This window comes from Gymnoscopelus braueri, assembly GCF_963280865.1.
Source record: "Gymnoscopelus braueri genome assembly, chromosome: 23".
NCBI classification, from domain to species: domain Eukaryota; kingdom Metazoa; phylum Chordata; class Actinopteri; order Myctophiformes; family Myctophidae; genus Gymnoscopelus; species Gymnoscopelus braueri.
This window is the reverse complement of record NC_137625.1, coordinates 34,862,639-34,884,746: the sequence shown is the minus strand read 5'-3', so window position 1 is coordinate 34,884,746 and position 22,108 is coordinate 34,862,639. Positions and strand designations below refer to the sequence as shown.

General features: G+C 40.1%; 1 protein-coding gene across 1 annotated transcript; it reads right to left on the bottom strand.

Annotated features, from left to right (window-relative positions):
* Window positions 1-4,800: 4,800 nt before the first annotated feature.
* Window positions 4,801-21,584, bottom strand: smo (smoothened, frizzled class receptor). Its single transcript, XM_080421609.1, has 12 exons — window positions 20,531-21,584; window positions 17,009-17,217; window positions 15,768-15,977; window positions 14,876-15,048; window positions 12,521-12,740; window positions 11,585-11,708; window positions 10,287-10,379; window positions 10,022-10,130; window positions 8,908-9,093; window positions 7,453-7,601; window positions 6,943-7,077; window positions 4,801-6,284 (listed from the first exon to the last, which is right to left on the bottom strand). Exons 1-12 carry the CDS (start codon window positions 20,817-20,819, stop codon window positions 5,635-5,637), a joined length of 2,547 nt encoding a protein of 848 aa, XP_080277735.1. The 5' UTR covers window positions 20,820-21,584; the 3' UTR covers window positions 4,801-5,634.
* Window positions 21,585-22,108: the final 524 nt, after the last annotated feature.

Here is a 22,108-nt window from a genome sequence, read left to right as displayed (position 1 = left end):
CTAAAGTAAAAGTACCTAATAATGTAGTTAAGTACAGTACTTGAGAACATGTACTTCGTTACTTTCCACCACTGAATCACAGACAGGTGATTTGAATTAATCCTGAGTACAGACAGATTTGAAATACCAGCCAATTATAAACACAAACACATTTATAGAAACATTGACAAACACTTTTAAAGAAGCATCTGGAAAACTTTAGACAATTACCTAAAAGAAGTTAGCCTGACAGTCATGTTTCTGTGTACTGCACTCTGATACATTATAACTATGAGGAAAACGACCACTAATCGGATTAAAATGCTTTTTATTGAACAATACGGTAGATACGGGAACTTTTGAGGGCCCGTACATAATTGTAACATTTGTGGCCATGGGGTAAGCACTATACATTTGAAATCTGAACGTTTATGTAGATGTACGGGCCGTAAATAGAGAAAGTGCAAACACCAGGTTGAAGTTAATCCATGACTGTCATGCATCAGGGCTAGAAAATTGCTTAGGATAAATGTCCCACATTATAGTCTAGGAGATAATTAAGAGTTAACATTTCAGAGTTTAATGTCTTTAGTCTCACCTGAACTGCCTGCCGTGGATCTTTTCCGGACGTTTTCAGCATCACTTGGTGCAAGTAATGGTTTAGTTTGAGACATTTTTTATTATTTAGTAAACCTCTGCTGCTTCACATTGTCTGTCTGACTGTCTCTCCTCTCAGCTGGTTAATTACCCTGGCCACCATCTACTGGCTGGGGCTGCACTGAGGCATTCTGGGAAATGAAGGCGGTCTGGAACTGGATTGTATGCTGGAATAATAATAATGATCATAATAATGATAATAATCGATAAGAATAATATGAATAATAATAATGATAATGATAACGATAATAAATTGTTATTCTTATTAGGCTATTATTATTATTATTGAAAGTCATTAAAGGTAGGGTAAGTGATATATGTTTTGGTTCAAACAAAAATGATTTTTATTGTTAAAAGGTTAAAGCACTATATTCTGATAGTAATCATTGCTATAGAGTGTTTGTTCGGTAACAGGAGTCACCTTATCTCTCCAGCTCTTTGATTTACACATTTTCAGGTGGGTGACAACATTTCAGCCAATCAGGAGAGAGTACCCACATTTATCAGCTTCATTTTATAGTGTTCCAGTGCCAATGTTTGTCTGCTCATTTGTGTCATCACTTCCAATTTAACTTGTTTAATCTGTATCCTGACTGAGTTCTCTATTCTGATTGGATAAAATTGGTATCCAGACCTGAAAATGCATTCTCATAAAGAGCTGGAGAGACATGGAGACTGTTTCTGAACAACCACTCTATAGCAATATATGATAAATGTATACAGCGCTTTTATCCAAAGTGCTTTACATAGATTGTGCATTACATTCATTCACCCATACATTGATGGCAGAGGAAACCATGCAAGGCACCAACCTGCTCAATGGGGAGCATTTAGGGGTTCAGTATCTTGCTCAAGGACACTTTGATACTAACTCTGGGGAAGCCTGGGATTGAACTGGGAACCTCACTGTTCCCATGCGCCTGTTCTACCTGCCACTCTACCCCTGAGCCACTGCCGCAGCGCCTATTGCAATGAGCAATCAGTACTATCCTAATATAGTGCTATTTAACACTTATTTTAATCAAAGAAAATCACTTACCCTCCCTTTAAAGTGGCACAATAAACCATCTGAATTTAATCTGTAATGAGATTGATTCTTTGTTTTGTTTTTATGAATTATTATGAATACATTTTTACTCTCATTTTCCTCTCCTTTCCAGCCACCCCCCCCCCCACAAACAGGCTGTAGTAGCCTACTAGTAGGCTACACTGCCAGAATATAGTACCATATACAGTACTATATGAAGCAGATATTATCATAATGCATGTAGATTTTAAAACATTTTAATCTCTGCTCCTCTCACTGCCTACGTTTAGTTATTAAATAATCTCTGTAGGCCAAATAAAACAAAGAAAAGAAAAGAAAATAAACACAAAATATATCTTTACTTTTTATTCAAATATACAAAAGTACAGCTGCACAATAAAAGTGACAATTATTCGTCAACAGTTTAGGAATTATCCGGGATTCAAGGGTTTTGTTTCACTAATGGAACTAATCAGTGGAGTGTAACAAAGTACATTTACTTGAGTACTGTACTTAAATACATTTTTGTTTTTGTATCATGTACTTTACTTGAGTATTTGTTTATACAATTCAAAGACAAATATTATACTTTTGACTCCACTACATTTCTAGGGAGGAAAAAGTACATTATGAATTAACCACTTTAGCCTTATAATAGTGAATATAGTGAAACTAGCAGATCTACAAGCTCACAAGATGCAACGCGTTGTGAGCTTGTTGAAACTTTCTGGATAATCAGATTTTTTTCCTTCAATGTCTATCTATCTTAATACAGCAAATGCATTGATATTAAAAATAACATGTACTTTGTAATTTGTACAATACTTAAGTTTTTATTTTTAAAGCATGTACTTTTGAATAGCCAACTTTAGTATTTTTTAAAACACAAGTACTCCAGTACTTTAAGTCAAGTACAGTTTTGACTGAGCAACTTTCACTTGTAAGTTGAGTAATATTTGAGTAGATACTTTGACTCAAAGTATTGAAGTTGAGTACTTTGTCCACCACTGGTACTAATACTAATAGAGAACCGAAGTCTGACATCACTGCCACTACAGGCCGCTATTGGTCTCAACTCTCAATAGCATTGTGTCATATAAGAACTGTGTTCCAAAAAATAAACAAATGAGCCCGGCGATTTTACTCATATGGAAATGTATCCAAAGTAGTAAGAAAATAAATACATTTTCTCCAAAAACAGACATTATCAAATGTAACTCAATATCATAAACGACACTGAGAGTCACATTCACATACCTGACAGAATTGCCGGGCTGATTTGTTTACTTTTTGGAACACAGTTCTTATATGACATGATGCTAAGACGACCCTATCGTATTTTCAAAAGAAAGAAATACTATGTGACCCGGGGGATAACGGAGTGACATCATTATGAATGAACCTGTAGCCCCTCCTCCCTCCTGTCATCTCATTAATATTCATGGAGCACCATCTTGTAAGTGGATATGAGCTGTAATTCTTCTTACAGTGCAAAAGCCCAGGTAGAAACGTTGTTCGTCCAAAACCATTCCTTTTTAATTACTATTTTAAAAAGTAATATAAAAAGAGAAAATCGCAGATCTACAAGCTCACAACGCGTCGACGTCACCAGGAATATGACTGATAGTTGGGAACCTACCACTATCAGATAGTTACGTGTACATTTGTACATTCTCAAGAGTTATGGGGGTTTGTGGCCCCCATAACTCATAGGGTACAGTACCAATCTAGTGGTGCTTCGATCAGTCGACCACCGATTTAAATCGGCCCGATTTTCACTCCAATTGACTCGATCGGTGATTGGCAATTTTCCCGATCCGAAAAACATTTTTTATGACCGAGCTCAGCTGCACCGTTTAAGTGGTATAAGAGTCAATCAGATATCAAATATAATATTCAGATATCAAATGTAATATTCAGATATCAAATGTAATATTCAGATATCAAATATAATATTATTTACTCAATGTCTCGCTTATGCGAGACATTGAGTGAATAATAAAACAATTGTAATCTATAGTTTTGACAATAGTTCTGTAGATTTTCCCCTTTCAAACAACATATCGGTATCGGCCAATCATGAGGAAAACAAAATCGGTGATCGAGGTCAGACCCAAAAAACCTGATCGGAGCACTACCCTTGTCCTTGAAATGAAAAGGTTTGAGAACCACTGCACTACAGTATTACAGTGTGTGGTTGACTGGTTTGTTTAACTTTTTAGACGTGAATTTATACACAACAACACAGTACAAACAATGTCCTAATGAACAGCACACACACACACACACACACACACACACACACACACACACACACACACACACACACACACACACACACACACACACACACACACACACACACACACACACACACACACACACACACACACACACACACACACACACACACACACACACACACACATACACAATATACAGGAAGTGAGATACGTAAGTAAGGACAACATAACATCACCGTCAGGAAGAAACCTTGTACGTCCAAATCCGTTTCTTTTTAAATTATTATCATTTTCTAAATAAAACTGTGAAAATAGCTGATCTACAGCTCACAACTAGATCTATTGTGAGCTTGTAGAGTGGCCATTTTCACTACTTTTTGTGCGACACTCTTGTATGAAGTAAGGCGTTAATTTACAGAAAAACAATAAAGATAGAGATACAAGGTTTCTGCCTGTCAGCAACGATACGTTTCTCCAGGACAGAATCTTAAATATGTACAACAGAATAAAAATAATAATAATAATAAAAATGGAAACACTGACATAAAAGATAATCCCATTAAAAAGTACTTATACAAAAGGGAAGGAAAATACAAGCTGTCATTGACATCTATTTCATCCTAAAAAAAAGGCTTGTTTATATATATATTTTTTCAATCGGTTGCATGACTGCCCCAGGCAACAGAGTGTATGCAATGAATACAATAACTATTTTAGTTCTATACAGATGACAATTACAAAATCATGTCACTTTCACCGTCTATTACTTCATGTGCTCAATAGTATCATTATACTTTTTATATATATATATATATATATATATATATATATATATATATATATATATATATATATATATATATATATATATATATATATATATACCAACAGACGGATAAGAAATGTGTAATATTCATATGAATATGTAATGGCGATTCAGTGATCCGTATTTGACTAATGAGAAAAAGCTCATTAATGCTTTATTGAACGACCGCGTCGGCCGGCAAAAAATGACATCTCTTGACAAGTATAAAACATCCGTAAGCCAGTAGAATATGTCTGAGTTCAGTTTGCTAGTTGTTTGCTAGTTGTGTCGACTCTTGACCCTAATTTTGTCACTTTCCAAAGAAGAACAGAAGTACAAACTTGTAGGGATCTTGCTAGAGAACAGAATCAACATTGTGACAATCATATAGACTATAAAAATATTTAGAAAAAAGGACTTGCAAGAATGACGATGACTCATTTCAAGACAAGATGACTTTAGCTGCCTCGTTTGTTTTTGTCATCGTGGAGTTTGTGTCTATGAAATGTTATTTTGGACAAACACAGAATATAAAAAAAAATATTTTTTGTGAAGATATTTACAATATGATAATAACGCTTTCTTTTAAGCCCTTCCCTTTAAAAAAGAAAAGAAAATATTATCCTGGCCACACTTGGTTCCATCTTGACCGTTTGGGCGCTGCGGGAAACGCTGTGTTTGAAAGTATCCAGCACTTTTTCTTTTATAGTTTACAGGTCAATAAAACAAATCCGTCTCTTAGAAGTCATGGTGGCGCCGATGGCCACATAGGCTCTGATGCAGCCTGACAGCGAGTCGCAGGTTGATTCCCGAGCCAGGCGACCTTTGCTGCGTGTCACTCCCTGTCTCTCTCCCCGTTTCCTGTCTCTCTCTCTCTGTACTGTGTACTATCAATGAAGGCAGAAAAGCCCCAAAAAATATCTTTAGAAGTCTGAGTCGGCGTCCATAAGCTGCGCCTCCATCAGATTGGTCCTGGAGTGGATGGGACCGAACCCGACCCTCTGGCCAACGCGGACCACCCTCCCCCCAGACCCAGAGCCCCCGGCGGCGGGCTCAGCCTCCCCGGGGTAGCGGAACGGCGAGCCGGGCTGCCAGGAGGAGGGGCCGGGCGCTAAGGGTTGACACCGAGGCCCCAGGCCGAGGTCCTCTGGCCGGTCGCTGAAGGTCAGGGGGTTGTAAAGGGTGCTGGGGAGGTCCTGGAGGTGGCTCTTCTGACGGCTCTGGCGAGGAGGCGCGTAAGGGAATCCCTGCTGATAGGAGGGGGGCTGATGTGCGGGTCGGGGGTCCGCGTAGGACCCCGGCAGGTTCTCCTGCTGCTCCATCTGCTGCTGCTGTTGCTGTTCCCACAGGCTGGCCACCAGGCTGGGGTGGCAGGGGAGTTTGGGCAGACGGGGCACGGAGCTGGGGGGGCCGAACTCGCGGCGCCGGTAGCCCTGGTGGTCCGCCACCTCCTCCATGGGGGGACGCGCGTGGTCCTTCTTCCTCTTCTTCTTCTTCTTCTTCCTCTTGATCATCTCCGGCGATATCTCGGCCTCCACCATCCAGAGCTTGTTCCTCTCCTCTGGGGGCGGCACTGTGGGGGCACAGAAGAAGAAGAAGAGAAGTTAAAGAAAAAGGCGATGGGTCTAGGGCTGCCACGATTATGACTTTACTTTTTGTCATTCTAATTGTCACACGAATAATTGTGATTAACGATTTAATTGTGTGGCTTTTACGGCTTTGTAAACTAAAGTTGCACAGAGTCGATATGACAAACAACTTCAATACACTAAAGAAATGGCCGATACCAATAATGAAAATGATTAATGTATTATGGCCAAACTACGGCATATTTAATATTTAACACTCACAATGTGTTACAAAATAGTGGAAATAGCAGATCGCCATGCAACACGTTGTGAGCTTGTATGAACAAAATGTATGAACCTTTCTCAACATGGAAAAGATTATGACAATTATGCAAAATAATTGAGATTATCTAAAATAATTGCGATTTGGCAATTATGTAATAATTGTGACAGGCCTATTATGGGTCCATATTTTATTTTTGTCCTCTTTATAGTGCATACTTGACGGAGGACAGAGAAAATGTATATTCCAGATATAAATATGATCATACACACAGTGAACATTTTGTTCTTGAGTTTTAGTTTTCCCATCCTAGGTGTGATATAAGAGCAAAATGGCTGCCTTGGGAATACAGTGGATGGCAGTGAAAGTGGGGCTCTCACCCGGGGTTCCAGTAGGAGTGACAGAGATGTCCTGGGGCAAGATGGCGCCTCGCCTGGCCACCATTTTGGTCACATGCTGCGCCCAGGCAGACGACATGTCGTTGGAAGGTTCGTTTAGGTCAAAATTTATTCCGGCTACAAATGAAAAACAGAGGCAGGCCACAGGAAAGCCCATTCAGAGACATCAAAGTATAATTTACACAGTATACAGTTAATACAGTATGTGATAGTTAACGACAACACTACAGTGGAACAGCAAGGAGGAAAACTGATGACAACACTAAGCTTTCATTAGTCGCATTACAATTTCTGACCACAAGGTGGAACTATTGTTTCCAATTACACACCTCTTCAATTATGAACTGAAAATACTTTTTTATGGTTTTTATATTTTCATTTTTGTTTTATTCCTGAGAGTTTTCGTTCCATTCCCTGAAGAGTAACAGAATTTGGATATTATGGAGTTTCCACCCGACAGAGACGGTTGTGCATGTGAGCTCATCCACTCACCCACAGGTCCGTCGTGGGACACGGTGTGCATGCTGAAGGACAGCTCCTTCTCCGGGTCTTTGTGCAGCTCCTTGCGCTTGGAGAAGGCCTTGGCGATCATCTTGCTTTTCTTTATCCTCTTGGGCTCGTCGTCACTGCGGCCTATGATCCTGCGAGAGGAACCATAAAAAACTAGCTTACATCAATCAGGTTTAACACGTTTCTACAAAGAAAGTAATTCACGTAGAGTCGTGGGTTCTCACACTTTTTCATGTGAAGGACCCCCATATTGTGAAAAAGAACTGCTGCTCACCCAGATGAGTTTCAAAGCCGATGCGCAGTAGGCGACAAACAGTAGATAAGATCAATAAGGAAAGATGCCTTGTTTAAAAAAAATGTATATGTCGCTTTATCACTGCATTATATTTGAGTTATCTGTGTGGATGTCCTCATAAACAGCAGTTAAATTTATGTGAATTAATCACATGAAATAATAGCTCCCAGTGTGTACAGGGCTGTCACAATTCTGACATTTTACGTGACGATTCATTGTCACACAAATCATTGTGATCAACGATTTAATTGTGTTTTTGCCGTTGAATAGAAACTACCTTTCTGTTTGGCTTTTAGGCTATGAAGTTGCACAGGGCAGATATGACAAATAACCTAAATATACAAAGAAATGACATTATTTAATTTAAGATATATATTTATAGAGGAAATAGCCGATCTATACTTGTAGATCTGATATTTCCACTACTTTGTAAAATGTTTGAAACTATATGAACATTTTTCAACAGAGAAACGATTATGTCGATCATGCAAAAGAATTGCAATTATCTCAAATAATTGCGATTAGACGAGTATGTAATAAATGTGACAGGCCTAGGTGTGTATGGACCTTTAATATGGGTACAAACTCTTATCATAATTGAGCAAGTTAAAGATAAAAACTCAGAAAGGTTTTTAAAACAGCTAGTTCAGTGGTGGGAAAAGTACTGGAATGTTTTACTTAAGTAAAAGCAATGTAGAAGTACTCCGGACCGTTACAAGTAAAAGTCAGAAAGTAAAAGTCCAAAAGTATTGGTATCAAGATGTACTTAAAGTACCAAAAGTAAAAGTACAAAAATGTTTGAAAATAGCAGATCTACAAGCTCACAACTTGTAGATCGGCTATTTTCAAATAGCCTACGTATTAAACAGAGCTAAAGTGGTTAATGTATGTTTTATAATAATCATTTATATCTGCAAAGTAACTAGTAACTAAAGTTTTCAAATAATTGTAGTGGAGTAAAAGTACTATATTTGCCTCTGAGATGTATTGGAGTAGATGTAAAAGTATAGACAATTGGAAATACTCCAGTAAAGTAAAAGTACCTCAAAATTGTACTTAAGTACAGCACTTGAGTAAATGCACTTAGTTACTTTACGCCACTGCTAGTGTTTGCTGCTAAATGTGTGGTGTGTTGTTCTGACCTGCACCAGGTGCGCTTCCAGATGAGAATGGTGGCTTTGGTCCACACCCAGGTGCTCATGGCGATGCCCGTCCCGAACATGGAGAACAGGTTGATCTTCTCCACCATCAGGCTGGGACGGTTCTTGATGGTGCACTCTGGGATCGGCTTGTTGGTCTGGGAAGCGATCGTCACATTGGCCTCGCACCTGTTAGTTCAAAAATAAATTCAAAATCAGGGCCTTTTGTTCAAGATGAATTCAAAATCAGGGCCTGTTGTTCAAAATTAAGTAAAGTAGTTCACCCAAAAGATTACTTATTATTTTCTATTACACACCCCATGAAGCCTTGAATTCATGGAGATTGCATAGTTTTTGTCGCATTCCTGAGCCAATAATTTGATGACCGGCATTGACCTGATCGTCAAATTATTGGTTTAGGAATGCGAGAAAAAATAAAGATAATACTCCTTTAATTAAAAATCTGCACCTGTTCAAAATGAATACAAAAATGAACTGTACTGTACTGTGAACCATACGTAATATAAGCCCTCACTCTCACTCTGAGCTCGGTACATGAGGTTTATTCAAATGGCGGGTTTGGGGAATAAATCAGTCTTTTTACTGGTTGGAGCAGGAAGGAGAGGTTGACATTTCTGAGGTGGAATTAATCCCAGTCCAACCAATGTCAACAGACTGGGGCTGAACAGGGCTGCAGTCAGTGGTTGTATGTAAGCTCTGGAGCAACATGTGGAACTACACAGCAGGGTTACTATAGAGCAGGGGTCTTCAACGTTTTTCAGGCCAAGGACCCCTTAGCTGAGAGAGAGAGATGAAGCGGGGACCCCCTGTAGCCTACATATTGTATAGAATTGTGTTGCAGATTAAACTTTTTCATACATTTCACAGACAGCTTCATAGACTTGTTTGACAGCACTCATGGAGTTAGCTGGTTTTGTCAGAAGCACTATTTAATACTTTCCATTGGTTCAATATTTGTTTAATCAACACACAGACGTAAAGAGTGTTCAATAGCACTGATTTATGGGGAAAAAAATGCAAAAGCAGAAAAATTGAGTTAGCTGGTTTCTGCCGCAACGATAGTATCTATAGTATTTAAGATAGTGTCAGGACTCACAGTACATATTCTCTGAAACTTCTCTCCCATTCGGCCTGGTTGAAGAAGTCGTAGAAATGGCAGCCGAATGTGATGAGGACAAAACCGAAGGCCAGGAATCCAAATATACCTGACACGAAGAAAACAAAAGTGATAAACACACTGTATCCTTTACGGAAAACAAAACAAATATCTTACGTAAACACACGATTAGAAGACATGGGTGGTGGTGTTATCAAATGTTTGACTGTGTTTATGGGTGAATAATAACAGTTCTAAATCATACCAAGTCTCAACATGGTCTCATTGATTTTGCTGGCTGCCTTCTCACTCAAAAGGCCTGGATGGTTGCTCTTGATGGAGAACAAAGTCATCACTCCTGAAAACACAAATACAGATCATAATCAAATCAATGTATTTTTCTAATAGTAAAATATTTTTTAAATAATTAAATAATAAAGATTCCAAGTAAACTTGACTAGTCTGCTAGGCTGAATTCCCTGCACTTCATCATCACCTTTATTTAAACTTGGAGTATATTGAGTGGCAGGACCTCATTTTCAATGTAGCCGTGGTAACAATACAATAAAAACACAGTACTCAACATGGTAGGCATTAATTAATTAATAACAATAATGTAAAAAGGCATGAATCATAAATGACAGAAAATACTAATCTAAAACAGCTTAACTGATATCCAAGCTAATGAATTAAAAGATATACAATCAATCTTGAACAAAAGCGTTAAAAAACATTGCTCTGAACTGACCCAATAATGGAAGTGAAAGTTAACAGACGTCTAACTCTAAAGCTCATTCCAGGAACAAGAAAGCTAGTTAATACTAACTTGTAATCTCGCTGACAATTAAAGCCTCTGGATTTTTTTGTTGTTGTAAAAATGCACTTCAAAGTTGAGTGTCTCATTATGCACCAACCAATCCCAAAACCTTAGGAAATCTGAAGAGGGAAACCACTGCTAACCCACCTCCTACTGTAACAATCTGAAACAAACAGTTTACATGTCTATGTGTAACAGCTGGTTCACAACCTCAGCCTGATGGCCTGAAAGTCTAATATCTCCCCCAATCGATAGGGAATTCCCTTTGGCTTAGCGGTTAAGATGTTGGCTTTCCACGCAGGAGACCCGGGTTCGACTTCCGGGCGTTACATATGTACCAGTGCAACACTCTTAAGTATACAGGTGTAAAAGAGTGAGTGGGTGATTTTATTTTCAGTACAAGCTCCCAACTTACTACAAGACAAATGACACAATGGGCCCTATTTTGCGTGTCTTAAGTACCAGGTCTTATGACTTAACTAAAAACCTGGAGGCGTGGCCAATGCTGTTTGGCCACTCAAAACAGCCAAACAGCATTGGCCACACCTCCAGGTCTTAAGTTAAGTCATAAGACCTGGTACTTAAGACACGCAAAATAGGGCCCATTGTGTCATGTGTCATTTGTCTTGTATAAGTTGGGAGCTTGTACTGAAAATAAAATCACCCACTCACTCTTTTACACCTGTACACTTACTGACGTGACAATACATTTTAAGTTTAAGTAAGGTTTGTGGTCAGTCACTCACCTCGGATGAGGAAGTAGCCTCCGACAAGCAGCACCACTCCGATGGGAGCCAGAACGAACCCGGCCCGGTAGTGATAGTTCTTGTAACCAACGAAACAAATCCCACTCACTGAGTCGCCATCCACCTACACAGGAGAACATGACACAGAACATGATCAGCTCGTTGAAGAACGACAGAAAAGTTGAGAAAACTATTTTAGAATTAGAAACGGGTGCTCCGCGGAGTGCATATCTCCACCAGAACTGGGCCATTCACATACTGAGCATGAATATGTACAGATACTAAAATGTAAGTACAATACTCATGTAAATGTACTACGTTGCTGTCCACCACCAATCCTTGGCATCTTGAGCCAAAGCCAGAATGCATGTCAAACAGCTCAATTCACAGAGAAATACAGTGTCCAATACAATATGACATGTGGAGGACGGAGGACGAAAGCTGGAAGACAATTGAGTATTGGAAGGTGGCTATGAATACAAGAACGCTCGCCCCAAAACACGCTCGCCCCGGGTCAAATCCGGCGACCTCGGAATGGTCGCCACCAGGTATTCCTAAACGTAACCTCAGTAAAACTATGCCTAAGCCTAACCTTATTCCTAAACGTAACCTCAGTAAAACTATGCCTAAACCTAACCTTATTCCTAACCTTAACCTCAGTAAATCTATGCCTAAACCTAACCTTATTCCTAACCTTAACCTCAGTAAAACTATGCCTAAACCTAACCTTATTCCTAACCTTAACCTCAGTAAAACTATGCCTAAACCTAACCTTATTCCTAACCTTAACCTCAGTAAAACGAATACAAGAATACAAGAACCGCTGGCGAGCGTTCCGGTTACCGTGGCAATCAGTCCGGAATCAAGCTCGGAGGCGGGACTAAGGCGCGAGTGTGTGGAAGTTAGAATTATTGGAACTTGGCTTTGGTAACACACCTCTGCGAGCGCCAGGATGGCCACGGTGAGCACAAAGGGGATGGACCAGGTCACCATGTGGAAGTAAGAGGTTCTGCCAGACAGCGGCTGATGGGTGGTGCCCAGGGCCTTGAAGGAGGTGTGCCAGGCGTACGTCAGCATGACGAACCAGATCACCCCGGACATCAGGGAGTAGTAGACGATTATGAAGATGGTGACACAGGACAGCGTCTCCGAAGACCTGCGGAGGACAGAGAAATCAATGAGACAAAGGCAAAGAGGACATCAATATAAGTGTCTATGAAGTTTTTTTGGTGCTAGGTCTCTTGCCCTAGTACAAATCAACGATTGAATGATGAAAAACAATGCATCCAAACTATCTAAAAACGCTATTACACTCGCCTTTTCCATGCTGCCACGAGGGTCCGCGTGTATCTGTGTATGTAGTTCAGTTTATACCAGTGGTGTAAAGTAACTACCGTAATTTCCGGACTATAAGGCACACCTGAATATAAGCCGCACCAGCCAAATTTAGGGAAAAAAACAAATGTGTGCATATACAAGCCGCACTGGACTATAAGCCGCAGGTGTAAAATCCATAGATTTAGAAGGTCCCCTAGTGGCCGTTAGCTGTAAAAATCCATAGATTAGCCGCACCGCTGTATAGGCCGCAGGGTTCAAAGCATGGGGAAAAAGTAGCGGCTTATAGTCCGGAAATTACGGTAAGTACATTTACTCAAGTACTGTTCTTAAGTACAATTTCAAGGTATTTACTTTACTGGAGTATTTCCAATTTTCTGTACTTTTACTTCTACTCCACTACATCTCAGAGGTTTTTACTCCACAACAATTATTTGAAAACTTTAGTTACTAGTTACTTTGTAGATTTGGATTATTATTACAAAACATACATTACCCACTTCAGCCCTATATACATTTCGGCCATTTGAAAATAGCCGATCTACAAGCTCACAATGCGTCGCGATGCGACGCATTGTGAGCTTGTAGATCTGCTATTTTCAAACGATTTTTATACATTTTATACATAATTGAAAACTTGTTCTTTATAATGAGTACTTTCTACTTTTGGTACTTTAAGTACATTTTGATACCAATACTTTTGTACTTTTACTCAAGTAAATTTTGAATTCCGGACTTTTACTTGTAAGTAAAAAAGAATTGTACTTTTTCTACCACTGGTTTATACTAGCATTTGGTGTCTCTGCAGAAGCACATGTGCGCTCCACATACGAGACAAACTTGTCAGATAGGCTACTTCTGCCTGCAGACATCTTGTCTTTGACAGTGACAGCAATTTCTTTCCAATAATCGAAGCCCATTGGGTTGTCTTTATAGGCTTTTAATGATGCGGGTAGCCACGCATCTCCTCACACAAGAAACCTCTCCTCAAACCAGAGCAACCATGTTTCTGCTCAAGCATCTGCTGTCAGCATACTTGCACGCGCATGAGGCAAGCGGCTGTCTGAGTGGACATGAGCTGTACTGGTAATGAAATGTACGCCATGTGATGTAGGGCTGCTGGGCGATAAGACTTCAAATCAACATCAACGTTATTTCAAACTTTCGCCTCAATTACGATTAACCCATTAAGGCCTGAGGTTCCGATTCTACAAAATGTCTTCTAAATCCTAACAGTTTTCTGAAAAACGTACGTTACTATATCAGTGGTTCTCAGACGTTTTCATGTCAAGGGCCCCCAAAATTATATGCATTTGGCCACCGACCCCCCCATCTGAAAAGTTTTTTGTTCCAGGGACCCCCAGTAGCAAAGATTTGAGTACAAAATGTTTGCTTTAAAGTAATATATATATTCAAAGATTTTCACTTAGCAGATATACAAGCTCGTAGCGCTATGAGCTTGTATATCTGCTATTTTTGAATAGCCAAAGAAATCTTAAAATGGCACAGATGCGTTCCAGGTATTTTCAGACTTTTAATTATGTATGGGCAAGGCGTGTGTTCCTATGAGTCGATGTCTGCCTAGCTGTGACAGTTACAACACACGCACACGCACACACACACACACACACACACACACACACACACACACACACACACACACACACACACACACACACACACACACACATACACACACACACACACACACACACACACGTGTGTTCACGTGTTAGGAGGATTAACATACTCGACCATACAGACTGGACAAAATACATTTTATTCATTAAAAGTTACATAGTGCTGCTTTACGTCAGTTCTAAATTGGTTGGTTTTAAATGTCGGTTTTGATATATTTGTGATTAAGTGCCCAGCCCTAATATGAATATGAAGAAGCAAGTATAATAATATGGCCTTAACCTCAGCACCAGTGTTTTTTTTTGCTGGCTGACTTACGAGGGCTCTCCCAGGCGCATGGTGTTGTCACTCTTGCAGACGATCTCCTTGCGCGCTCCGTCCAGGAACTGGGCCAACCAGCCGATACTTCCCACAAAGAAACAGGCGTTGATGTAGAACAGGATGACGGCCGGGTAGCGGTTGGAATTCTTCCAGTCTGCCAGGAACGTGGCCTTCAAACACAGAGACGGAGAAGATGAAGACAGAGAGAAAAAAACTAAGATACAGAACTGGACAGGTCAACACAACACAACACACATACACACACATAATGTAAGTAAGTAAGTTAAAGCGGCACTATGTAACTTTTTTTTTAAAGAATACAATGTAATTTTATGGTGGTTGTATTTTGTCTCCCTGCTCTTCTATTGAGACATTTAGATCGTGTCAAAGGTCATGTCTCACCTAGACACAGGATCTGACACAAATTTTGACCTGATGGTCAAGATTCCATTTATCCCCTGAGCAAGCAGGCAGGCTTTATTAGCTCAATGGGAAAAAAATGGTAGCACTTAAAGGAGTAGTTCACCCAAAAAATTACTTATTTTCTAACAATTACACACCCCATGAAGCCTTGAATTCATGGAAATTGCTTTGTTTTTGTCGCAATCCTGAGCCAATAATTTGATGACCGGCTTTGTTTCCGGTCGGAAATTATTGGCTTAGGAATGCGACAAAAATAAATAAATCCATGAATTCAAGGCTTCATGGGGTGTGTAATTGATTGAATTGAATTGAAGTACTTTTTTGGGTGAACTACTCCTTCAAGCAGGAAACCAGGATCCGGAGTAGAAGAGAAAGGTTACAATTACAGTTACAGTGCCACTTTAATCGCAATTATTTGCGCGCAGATTAATCGTCACGTAAATCGTGACAGTCCTAGTAGCCTCACCAGAGTGAAGAAGGTGCAGAGGAGGGTGATGGTGCCAAAGTACGCGATGTAGGCGTGCATGTCGGAGTGTTCCTCCACGGTGAACAGAGGGTTGTCGCACTGGATGCCGCAGCCCTCCACGTCCTTGTACCAGCTGGACACGATGTCCGTCTTCACCAGCGGGGCCTCGCACTGCCCCGACACGTTGAACTTCAGCTTCTGGACCTCGTTCTGCACATGGAGAGAACCAGGAGAGGAGAGGAGAGGAGAGGAGAGGAGAGGAGAGGAGAGGAGAGGAGAGGAGAGGAGAGGAGAGGAGAGGAGAGGAGAGGAGAGGAGAGGAGAGGAGAGGAGAGGAGAGGAGAAGAGATGAGGACGAGATCAGTGGTGGAAAAAGTACTCACATGTAAATGTATCAATACTGCAATGTAGAAATACTCTGTTACAAGTAAAAGTCCGGAATGCAAACTTTACTTGAGTAAAAGTACAAAAGTATTGGTATAAAAATGTTCTTTCAGTACCAAAAGTAAAAGTAGGCTACTCGTTATGCATCATTTCACGTTTTCAAATGTATAAATATCTTTTGAAAATAGCAGATCTACAAGCTCACAATGCGTCGCATCGCGACGCATTGTGAGCTTGTAGATTGGCTATTTTCAAATGGCCGAAATGTATATAGGGTTGGTTACAATGTTTTGTAATGATAATCAAAATCCACAAAGTAACTAGTAACTAAAGTTTGCAAATTATTGTAGTGGAGTAAAAGTATAATATTTGCCTCTGATATGTAGTGGAGTAGAAAATTGGAAATACTCTGTGACTTCTTGGGACAAATATGTGACCAAGCATTAAACGTTTGACTGGAAGGGGGCGTCACCCTTCCAGTCATCTGGTGCCGTCCTCAAACCCATAAAAGGGTGCCGGGTCCACTAAAACGTCGAGGCGCGCCGTCTAAAGCGGACTTGAGCCACGGCTCGCTCGGCGGTCTCAGTGCATGAGAGCTAACAAGCCTTCTTATCACCCGACGGGGGGGAGTTTCCCCGGTTGGACGTAGCGCGTGGAAAGAACACGTTATTCCAACCAGTTCCTTTCCCCTCCATCAGGTGCCCCGGCTGACCAGGGGGAGGCAGTATAGAGACCAGGATTACTGCATGTTTTTGTGAGGGTACCTACCTACCCGTTTGTTTTAAATGTGTTCTATAAATAAAGTGGATTGGATTGGATTATCAATAAAGAGGTCAAAGTCAAAGTGCATGTCGTACCGAGCAGCCCATGGGGAACTTGTCCTTGTCCTCGCACTTAAGGAAGTTGGGCCAGCCTCTCTCGCGGTCCACGATGCTGCAGGGACCCCTGGTGGCCATGCACAGGCTCTGGCTGGGCAGCTCCACTCGCCCGCCATCACACTTGGGCATGTAGACGGCACACAGCAGGGGCTGGATGACCGACCAGCAGCGAGGGGCGTTCCGCAAGCCTGGATGGAACAAAACACACCAAGGTACATGTAAAACACAATGTTGATATAGATGATATTGCTCAAAAACGATTGCGATATTTGATTTTGTCCATGACGCCGAGGCCACACACACACACACACACACACACACACACACACACACACACACACACACACACACACACACACACACACACACACACACATACATTACACCATTAGTTCTCAAAGTGGGGTTTTGGGGGGGGGGGGGTTCCAGGGGGCTTCCCAGCAAAAGTAGTTAATAAAAGTAGTTAACAACACAATCATCTTAACCACTTTATCCATGTATACATTGGATATTCAAAAATAGCCGACATACTCGCTGCGAAGCTTGTACATCTGCTATTTTTGAAAATAGTTGAAAAAATATCTTCTCTTCTGGGGGTCCCTTGCACAAAACCTTTTCAGATGGGGGTGTGCGGCCAAATATATATCAATTTGGCACGCAAAACGTTTGAGAACTACTGCATTACACACACATAAGCATAAAAGCTATGTGTTATCAGCTTGCTTGGAGTTGTCAGGTTTATTGAGCTGGTTTATGTCACTTTGCAACATGTTGATCAGTGTGTTCAGTTCAGGTGTAAAAGCCCAAAATAAACCCAAACTATACCCTTAACCCATTAAGACCGGGGAACGCATCTGTGTCATTTTAGATGTAATATCAGTTTTCAAACTTTTTCATGTCAAGGACCACCCAATATGACACGTATTTGGCCACGGATCCCCATTTAAAATATTTTGTTCCAGGGACCCCCCAGAAGCAAAGATTTGAGTTACAGAAGTATGCTTTAAAAATATATATATATTCATAGACTTGCAAGCTCGCAGCGCGGCACGAAATGACGCGGTATGAGCTTGTAGAACGCTTGTAGACGGACCTGGACCCCACTATGAGAGACACTTGTCCTAGATTGTTTTTAAATTACACGCTGGTATCGGAACGGTACTCGGTATCGACCGATACGCAAGTTATGGAATGAATTGGTATCGGGGAGGAAAAGAATGGACTCCGTACATCTCAAATTTTGACATCATAATTATCATAGTAATGCATTATTCTCCAGGTATCTCCATATATGGGCATGTGACGGGCCGGGCATTTCCATATTTGGGCTCTTGCGTTACGTTATCTGCATGCCCTGTATAGTTACAGGAGTAAGTTGTTGTGTTGCTAATTAAATGTCAACACAACAACCAACTGCCCATATATGGACTGGGCAAATCATGCCCAGTCCATATATAGGCATATATGTGCACCGTGACCCGCCGCAGACAAAACCGTGAACCTTGAACTTTATACAGTATATATTACAGATGAATAGATATTATACACATGAAATTTTACGTGACGATTAATTGTCACACAAATAATTGCGATTTAATTGTGTTTTTTTCTTCGAACATTAGAAAATATATAAACATACAAACACTGTGTAAGTGTATATTTCTAAAGTTACAATTTAATAAGGATAAGGATAAGGATAAAATGGAAAGGATAAAAAAGGATATAATGACTTAGAATACCTTTTAACACCAAAGTTGTCAAAAATTATGTAAGAAAGAGGCAAACATTATGAAAATAGCCGATCAACAAGCTCACAACGTCTCGTAGTGCGAGCCGTTGTGAGCTTGTATAGTTCGGCTATTTTTCAAACTAAATGTAATGCCTCAACTCCTACAATTCCAAGTGCTTGTCAGGGTCGGGGGGTCCCCAGTTCAAATATGATTATTTTGGGGGGTCGCGTCTGAAAAGTTTGGGAACCCTTGGCCTATGTTAGACTGTACTGTACACACATATTCATTCATACATCCACTGGCAATAGATGTATATTAATCCAAATATTTACTGTACATTTCTGATCTATTGATAGTACATTATTATTTTATTTATGTTCACTCATTCAGAGATCCTAGATCATCTGGAAGCAGGCCAGTAGCTCAGTATTTCAGTTTTATTTTCAATATTTATTCTTGCTTTAGATAGATAGATAGATAGATAGATAGATAGATAGATAGATAGATAGATAGATAGATAGATAGATAGATAGATAGATAGATAGATAGATAGATAGATAGATAGATAGATAGATAGATAGATAGATAGGCAGGCAGGCAGGCAGGCAGGCAGGCAGGCAGGCAGGCAGGCAGGCAGGCAGACAGACAGACAGACAGACAGACAGACAGACAGACAGACAGACAGACAGACAGACAGACAGACAGACAGACAGACAGACAGACAGACAGACAGACAGCAAATTCAGTCACCATCATAATAAGATATTGAGAGAGAGATTGATTATGACACCTGGATCAATAAAGGTTGATCTCAGCTGAAGATAAGGTGTCATAGGTGTTTACATGTTGATCTCAGCTGAAGATAAGGTGTCATAGGTGTTTGCATGTTGATCTCAGCTGAAGATAAGGTGTCATAGGTGTTTACATGTTGATCTCAGCTGAAGATAAGGTGTCATAGGTGTTTGCATGTTGATCTCAGCTGAAGATAGGTGTCATAGGTGTTTACATGTGAAAGAGCACTAATTGGTGTCTAACCTCCTCTTTCCGTTTGCATCCTGTCCTGTGAATGACCTTTTGTTGTCACTTCCAGTACCTTTAAATCATTTCTCAAACTCTTTGGAATAATTAGCAGGTCATCATCATGTCAATTAACCCCATTATCACGTGGCTAACAATAAACATTGTCATAGATGTATTTTATCGAGTCTGATAGTCTTCTTGATCCAAGGCAAATTTTTAATCTATAATATACTTTTGATCACACATATACACAGTGGTGGAAAGTAACTAAATACATTTACTCAAGTACTGTACTTTACTTGAGTATTTCCAGTCTTAAATACTTTTACTTCTACTCCACTACATCTCAGAGGCAAATATTGTACTTTTACTACAGTTATTTGAAAACTTTAGTTACTAGTTACTTGTAGATTTGAAATATTATTACAAAACATAAATTAACCACTTCAGCCCTATTTAAACTTTGACTATTTTCAAAACCTTTCAATACATTTTATACATAATGATACCTTGTGAAATGGGACATCCTGCATAATGAGTACTTTTACTTTTGGTACTTTAAGTACATTTTAATGCCAATACTGTTGTATTTTTACTCAAGTAGGCTATATTTTGAATACTGAACTTGTACTTGTAACAGACTCTATTCTACAATAGGGTATCGATACTTTTACATAAGATTCCATCACTGGATCACACATAATATACAGTTTTTTAGAAGCTTTAAGTAATGATAAATCAAAGCTCTTACCAGACCACATGGTCAGCTTCTCGTTGGCCTCCTCCTGGGTGGTAGAGTCCTCGGCCAGGACCAGGGATGTGTGTGTGTAGGGCAGAGGAGAGCCCAGGCATGTGTTGAACCTCAGGACCTCACAGGTCACAGACTTCTTGCAGAGGTCGTCGAAGAGGATCGTCCCGTTTGGGGACAGAACCGCCTGAGACGAAGAGGAACCCGAACAGAACGAAGCCCACAACCAAACCCAGACCCAGTGATAGTAAAGCAACGGCCCTAAAACGGGGCCCCTGCGATGGGAAGACATATTGGGCAGTTCGAATCAACTAGAGGCAACTTTAGGAATCCCCCTAAAACATATACACACACATATAGATATATATATTGTGTGTTAATGCTTCATAAACCAGTTATTACACATATACATATATCTATTGTGTATTCATGCTTCATAAACCAGCTATTACGCATGTATAACACATATACATATAGCTATTGTGTATTCATGCTTTATAAACCAGTTATTACACATATACATATATCTGTTATGTATTAATGCTTTATAAAGCATCTATTACACATATAAATATATCTATTGTGTATTAATGCTTTATAAAGCAGATATTACACACATAAATATATCTATTACCTTGTAAACCTGTGATGTGACAATAAAACTGATTCTGATTCTGATTCTGATTCTATTGTGTATTCATGCTTTACAAAGCAGTTATTACACATGTATAACGTCCATCTTCATCCATATTGTATCCAGTTCAGGCCCGTTTGGTCAAAACGCAACATTGTTGCAACAAAGTATCCAAAAGTTTCCACTTTTCACGCTGCGGTCCGAAACTTTGTGATCTTGCGTTTCTGGAACAAGGACCCTCCGCCGTAGTAGATCCCAAAAAGTGTTCCCTTCATGATCCACATTGAACCGCCGCAAAAACACACAAAGATCTTTCAAAAACAATGTGTTTGTGGAGGATTAAAGTTAGATGGTAAGTCCTTTTACAATGTTTTTAAGCTGGATGGTAAAATAAACGGATCGAGGTTCTACTCCCTCCCCCCACTTCTCTCTCCCCCCTCCCAAAAAGTAAAGTCTCAGTCTGTAATCTGATCTGCATCCATCCCCTCTTTCTCCTCCTCCGGACGGATTGAGCCCCCCTTTCAGTGTTGCCATGTCAGCTTATTATAAGCGACTTTGGGCTTGTTTTTACAGTAAAGTTGTGTGTAGATATTTAGTATTTTTTCTGGGCTTGTTTCGAAAGTTTTAATTTTCGTTTAAGCAATAATTGATATGTAGCCTATTTGTCCATAGCGCAGCTCCAATATTTTTTTTAAATAGCTGATCTACAAGGTCACAACGCGTTGCATCACGGCGCGTTGTGAGCTTGCAGATCTATTTTCAAATAGTGGATGCATAGGCCAAGGTTTATAGTGCACCTTAATGTGCCTTTAATAGTCGCTTCTTTGGGCCTTTGTTGTTTTCATAGACCTGGTTGCTTATTTCTCTCACATTATCTGGCAACGCACTGCCCCCTTTTCCTTTCTGCTTTATTTACTGAAAGAAACACATCATTCTGGAGCCTACAT

What these genes read in the sequence shown, in the direction of transcription:
- smo (XM_080421609.1), bottom strand. Translation starts at nt 20,819, where the DNA reads ATGTCTTCCCATCGCAGGGGCCCCGTTTTAGGGCCGTTGCTTTACTAT. An exon ending in ATGCGCCTGGGAGAGCCCTC is followed by an intron (nt 12,741 to 14,875) that starts GTAAGTCAGCCA and finishes TGTCCTCCGCAG; the next exon opens with GTCTTCGGAGACGCTGTCCT. An exon ending in CACTCCTACTGGAACCCCGG is followed by an intron (nt 6,285 to 6,942) that starts GTGAGAGCCCCA and finishes GTGCCCCCACAG; the next exon opens with TGCCGCCCCCAGAGGAGAGG.